The sequence below is a fragment of the Ananas comosus genome, linkage group 4 (genome assembly GCF_001540865.1).
Source record: "Ananas comosus cultivar F153 linkage group 4, ASM154086v1, whole genome shotgun sequence".
In the NCBI taxonomy this organism is placed as follows: Eukaryota; Viridiplantae; Streptophyta; class Magnoliopsida; order Poales; family Bromeliaceae; genus Ananas; species Ananas comosus.
This window is the reverse complement of record NC_033624.1, coordinates 15,170,522-15,176,521: the sequence shown is the minus strand read 5'-3', so window position 1 is coordinate 15,176,521 and position 6,000 is coordinate 15,170,522. Positions and strand designations below refer to the sequence as shown.

The following is a 6,000-nucleotide window of genomic DNA, read 5'->3' as shown; positions in this document are numbered from 1 at the left end:
TTTGCATTGGTTAGTAGATAATAAATTAAATTAACGAAAATTTCAATGTTTAATAGTGGCTTTTATAGGCACATAAATAAATAAATTCAATTTACAAAAATATATTGTGGTTTCATTTTTTTTTGTCTATTTACATCTTATTAACTGAATTCATTTTTTTTATGATATATATATATATATATACAATATTATTGTAGACAAAAAAAATGGCAACTAAAATTTTAGTTAATTAGGAAAAAAAGGGGAAATTTTCCTTTTAAAAAAGAGAAAGATTAAAAAACTCTCTTTTACAAGGGGCGAAAAAATGTAACGGCCGTACATTTTGCAAAGTGGACACGTGGCAAGACGCGAAGGGTGGCAGGGGACGAGTTACGGATCACGCGAGGGGAGGAAACGGTCCGGGGGTGGTTTGAAACAAGAGATAACGGCGTTAACCGGTAGCACGGGTAGGGGTTTACCGGATGAGCCGGTGGAGAGGGGAGGGGTCAAAGGTATAAGAGGTGGGGTTTAAGCGAAAGGGGTGGTTTTGAGGGGTTTTTGCGATCTCACAAGGAAGGGTAGAGAAATAGAGAGAGAAAAGAGGAAGAGGGGGAGAGAGGAGGAGGGTAAGGATTAAAATAATAAATACGTCTGAAAAATTCGATTAATTCGGGGGGAAATTTAGGAGCAAAATGGCTTGATTCCGATGCGAATTATATGCGTAGGATGGGGATTTGGATGTCGAAATTATCCGATCTGTTTTCTTTTGGGGCAATTTCTCGTGATTTTGTGATGATCTCGCCCAAATTCGCGATCTAATTGTGATTTTGGAGTCGCCGATGCTTTTTGCTCTTCGCGGATCGATCTGATCGAGGTGAGGGTTTCATTTCGTGGTCTGAGCATCTTTGGATGTTCTTTGGGCTCCGAATTTGGTTCTATTTTCCTCGAATTTTGTTAAATTAATTGAATTGTGGTTGGATTTGTTTGTTTGTTTTCCAGATATATATTTTTCAAATTCTGATTGTTTCTTCTGATCTCCGTTTCAATGTAAGGTGGAGATCTTTGGATCCGAGTCTATCTTGTTGTCTTTGAGATGGCGAATTGTTTTTTTTCTGGAATTTAATGGGATTATCGCGCTGAATCGGTTCAGATGTTTGCTCTTCTACGGTTCAGAGTAGTTCTATTGGATTGTCTTTGAGGTGATTTGGGAGGTAAAACCATTAATTCATAGGTCGCACGATCGCGTGCGTGGGATTATTGCTTCGATTCTAAAACAGGGGGGCTTCCGATTGTTTAGATGTTCTTTGCCTTAAAGACGCACGTAATGTTAATTCCATCATATATGCCCTAAGGAATATAAGGGAGGCACCTGCAGGATTCTTCAATTGATTATGAGCATCTGCAGAGATTAGGTTTAAGGTTTGATCATTGATGGGGATCCTTTCCTGTGTTTTTATCTTGTGATGGTTTACCAAAGGTTTTGTGTGCTTTAGGTTTAAGGATCCTACTTTGTTCGATCTGTGGGTGTTTGCATCTTAACAGTAGTGTCGGATGCTCCTTATCATGAGGAGTTATGGTTTCTCTTCCTTCTATTTATTGTCTTCCTTCATGAAATATATATAGGAGTAGAAAGAATTGAACAGAAATGGTATTGAGTAATTATCTCCTTTGATTTGTTACATTCAACATAAATGGAGTTTTTCTTAGATTTAAGCCTATAAATCTTAGTTTTGCTTGCTCGTCCTTTTTTGGGGTTAAGATATAGGGCACTTAGGTTCCATTGCCTGATTTGTGATCTTTGAGATTTTGCATCATGAACAGAAAAAAAAAAAAACCTTTTTTCTGTATGATTCATTGCTATCGACAAGAAAAACCCAGTTTTATTATATACCCAAGTTCTGTTGGTTTGATCCACTATTAGATCATTAGCACCCTGCATAGTTTTCACAACTACAATTAAGAACTTACTATCATATTTTTATTTTGAATACAGAAAATGGATAGAATGATCTTGATCCTCAATCATTGCTGAGCGCCTTGTAGTCATTACCAGTATTTGAGATATTATGTTGCAGAAGAGGTTGGATTATGGATCTTGTGGCCACCATATCCCTGCAATGCCACATTTTCCAAAAGCAGCTAAGGTATATATTGATGTGCTTTTTTTCATTTGCTGCTTGGTTTTTTTTTTTAATTTCTTTTTTTCATGGGTGTTACTGGAACCTCATGTGACCTGTAATTGATCTGCTAGGGTAAACGGTCAATTAGAAGGAAATTTGAGGACAATCAGATGTGTGCAATTGAATTGCTCGCCACAGTTGCAGGAAAGTTGTTAACGGAGGGAGAAAATTCCTCCAGCCTGGCTGACATAACTCGATCATCTAATCCTACTGTTGTAAAGGATTTCGTTAAACAGGAGCAAATTGATGAACCAACACCCATCAAATCCGAATTTTTGGATCAGGATAATTGTGATGAGAGTACATTGGGTCCAAAAGAAGCAGACCTACCTCCTGATTCTGGATTTAAAAAGCCCAATGTTTTTGATAAGGAATCAATAATCAATAGTACCAGAGGTGAATTTGGATGTTTACCTGTAAGTGAGTCAGTGGAATATAAAGAAGATCGGTCAAAATCACCTCTCCAATCCAGGCTAAAATCCCCTAAAGGTGAAATAATCGAGAATTGTCCAGATGTGTATAGTTTAGTGGACCAAATGGACTTGGATGTGAAACCTTCTGCATTAGTTAGCTCTGGCAGCATTGCTGAAGCGCCTTTGTACAGAAACCATTTTCCTTCTTGTAGTTCCTCTCCAAAGTGTAGGGATGGAACAAAACCTATTGTAGATAGAGATGATGACGAAAACTTTTCTGGGTGCGCTCGTCCTAGCACCATAACTAGTAAGGTCTATAGGCCACATTGTATAGGGGATCGTAGGGTAAGGAAGCTGTTGGCACCAAAGTTTCGCCACAAAGGAGAGCTTTCTAACACTGGTATGAATACTAGGATATCTATCCTGTAATTGACTCTCTTCCTCAAATTGTGAACTTTTGGTTGATTTTTAAGTAACAATGATTAGCTTTAATAAGATTTTTGAGTTGGTTTATGACACTGGATATAGAAACAAAGCCTGCCTTCCGAATCAAGAAAATGTGTTATACACGACAGAGGACGCAGAGGACTCTGTTTAAGAGGCGGAGATTGTTTGATCATTGTTCCATCTCGTCGTCTGGTGAAGAGATCTTTCGTGAAGGTATATCTAATTCACATTTGAAGGGAAATCCCAAAAAGGAAGCAAGTGCGTCACATGCAACCTCACATGGAGGTTTGTTTCACTTAACCTCTCTATGCTTTTTGAATTGCATTCTTTTTTTGTCCTCTTTGGAATTTTGTCTTGAAAGAAAATATACTTTCTTTTTGCAGCAAACAGGGCATCATCCTCCAGGACAGATCAAAAGCCATCATTCGAATCAGCAGACTACCATGGTATAATGAGCTAACTAATGATGATAACTAAATTAAGGACTTATATATCCTTTTCTTTTGATACTTAAATGATGAGGTTCGCAATGTCTCGCTTTCCAGTGAAGCTAAGAATCAAGTCTTTCAGAGTACCGGAGCTCTTCATTGAGATTCCTGAAACTGCAACCATTGGTTCATTAAAGGTACTGTGGTCTTACATGTTTGATTTTAATTTCTTGCATTGTTATTGTTGCATAATACTTTGGGTAATTAAGCTTCCTTGTTTTTTCTCCATGCATGGCTTTAGAGAAATTTAGTTATTACTCTAGGTGAATATACACATTTCTTATTGTCTTGGGTTCTCAATACCACTGGAACGTCAGCCATAGTCCCAACTGACAGGTCATGCAGCTTGCAGTTAAAGGTTCCCTATTTTATCTTATCAGTATTATTCTAAGCTCTTTCCTTGTTCAATCAATTGGGAGATCTTTTTTCTTCCTTGTATAGTTGTTATAATATCTGTCTCAAGAGAGCTACAGAATAACTTTATGTTTTGTTGTGCAGAAGACGGTAATGGAGGCCGTGACTGCTATACTCAGCGGTGGACTGCATGTCGGTGTTCTTCTTCAGGGAAAGAAAGTCAGAGATGATAACAAAACGCTAAGACAAGCTGGCTTATCTGACGATGATAAGCTAGAGAACTTGGGATTTACTTTAGAGCCAAATTCTGCACAAGCTCCACAGCAACTCACGGTAGCTGAAGATAGGCATTTACTGGATGCCTGTGATGTGACACAACCACTAGCTAGGTAATTTTTTTAACTTTAGTTTAATTATTAGTAAAATATAGTACTAGTTGATGTGGTCAATAATGACAATTAAATTAGTTGGTATGATAAAGCCAGATCATGATAAACCCATTATGGTATTGCTTTACTTAACAAATACAACTGTTTGCAGCCTCTTTATCTTTTCTCTTCTTTCTCTCAATAGGATTCCACCTCCAGATCATGGGGAGTCTGATAACACCCTGCGTCCCATACTAACCTCCATTACAAACAGCCCCGAGAGTGATCTCGACTCTGATCACTCTCCTACTAATAATATGTCAGCTCCAGATAAAATAACTGGTAGCTCTCGAGCTATCGTGGTTGTGCCGCCAATGAATGTTGAAGCACTTGCTGTTGTTCCACTGCGGAAACCAAAACGTTCGGAGCTCGCGCAGCGCCGCATTCGGAGGCCTTTCTCTGTTGCTGAAGTGGAAGCGCTTGTCCAGGCAGTCGAAAAGCTTGGGACTGGAAGGTTCGTTTCAACTGTTTCTGTTCCAATTGGCTTATGAGAATTGCTTTTTATATGGGTCTTGGATCTGTTTCTTTAGGTGGCGTGATGTGAAACTCAGGGCTTTCGATGATGCAAAGCACCGAACTTACGTTGACCTAAAGGTAATATTTTTCATTTTTAAAAAAAAAAAAAAAAAAAAAAAACCTAACTCATACATGCTTATATATGCCCAATGAGTTATATAATTAGGTTACCTCCCTTGCTTTTTCTGACAAGTGGATTAATCATCTTCTGAGATCATTCTAGTTTTGTTTGTTAGCATATGAGATCTCTCATTGTTTCCCTATTTAGAAAGCGCCGTCACGGCATCTCCACACAAGGTCAAGGGATTATATTCATACCATGTAGACCATAAATGCTACTTATTCTTATATGACGATGACGATGATGACTTTTAGGTTTGACTAGTTCTATATTTCCTTATCAGTATAAAACCTTATAGCGAAAATTAGAAACAATGAATCTCCGATGCGTCCTCTTGGCATGTGTTCTTTAGGATTCGGTAATCAACTCGGAATTGTTTGTGTGGTCCAGGACAAGTGGAAGACATTGGTGCACACGGCGAGGATCTCCCCTCAACAGAGGAGGGGTGAGCCGGTTCCGCAGGAGCTCCTAGACCGGGTCCTCTCGGCCCACGCCTACTGGACCCAGCAGCAGGCCAAGCTTCAGCCCAAACCACCTGTGCCGATGGCGGAGTCCGCTCATGTTGACTTCCCCTTCTTACTCTAAAAACCAGAGCTGGTGACACCTGAAGACAACTGTTGTTTGTAAAACAAGGAGGAAAAGAAAAAAGAAAAAAAAAAAAAAAAGAAAAGAAAAGAAGGAAAATGAAAAAAGACTGATCTGTGAAGTGTTTTCTTCTTACCATTATTTTCTTTTTTACTTTATTTTCTAAGCCAGGGTTCTCTCTCTTTTGTGAATTATTAAAAAGGGTAGGGCTCCTCTCTTTGGCTCCTGTGTACATGATGATGATGATGATGATGATGATTGTAGATGATCTGGGGTAACCTTGTTAATTTAGACTTCGGTCTCGCTAATAGGAGTCACCTAACTCTTTCACATTTATCAAATGTTGATTAAGAAAAAGGAAAAAATAAAAAATTTCTTGCGTCACTTTAATTCATGTTTTGTTGGCGGATTCTGTTACACTAGGAAGTGGATGGGGAATGCATATGAATAATGAATCGTACGCTCGGTTTCTACTCATTGATGATTATG

At 38.6% G+C, this 6,000-nt stretch overlaps 1 protein-coding gene across 8 annotated transcripts; it reads left to right on the top strand.

The window, feature by feature from the left end:
• LOC109709008 (telomere repeat-binding protein 2-like) lies at positions 537–5,901 on the top strand. 8 transcript variants are annotated; one of them, XM_020231026.1, is made up of 12 exons: positions 537–853; positions 1,032–1,190; positions 1,973–2,123; positions 2,231–2,972; positions 3,101–3,304; positions 3,403–3,465; positions 3,565–3,644; positions 3,749–3,886; positions 4,009–4,250; positions 4,435–4,743; positions 4,820–4,883; positions 5,317–5,901. In XM_020231026.1, exons 3-12 carry the CDS (start codon positions 2,046–2,048, stop codon positions 5,509–5,511), a joined length of 2,115 nt encoding a protein of 704 aa, XP_020086615.1. In that variant the 5' UTR covers positions 537–853; positions 1,032–1,190; positions 1,973–2,045; the 3' UTR covers positions 5,512–5,901. The 8 variants fall into 8 exon arrangements, with proteins under 8 accessions (XP_020086615.1, XP_020086619.1, XP_020086618.1 ...); XM_020231030.1 differs by lacking the exon at positions 1,032–1,190 and having other exon boundaries at positions 3,860–3,865; XM_020231029.1 differs by lacking the exon at positions 1,032–1,190 and having other exon boundaries at positions 3,860–3,865; positions 4,006–4,250.

Bases quoted from the DNA above. Each gene is read 5' to 3' on its own strand.
- LOC109709008 (XM_020231025.1), top strand. From the start codon at position 2,046: ATGTTGCAGAAGAGGTTGGATTATGGATCTTGTGGCCACCATATCCCT. The intron at 4,251-4,434 runs GTAATTTTTTTA...TTCTCTCAATAG, and splicing joins GTGACACAACCACTAGCTAG to GATTCCACCTCCAGATCATG. The intron at 4,744-4,819 runs GTTCGTTTCAAC...CTGTTTCTTTAG, and splicing joins GAAAAGCTTGGGACTGGAAG to GTGGCGTGATGTGAAACTCA.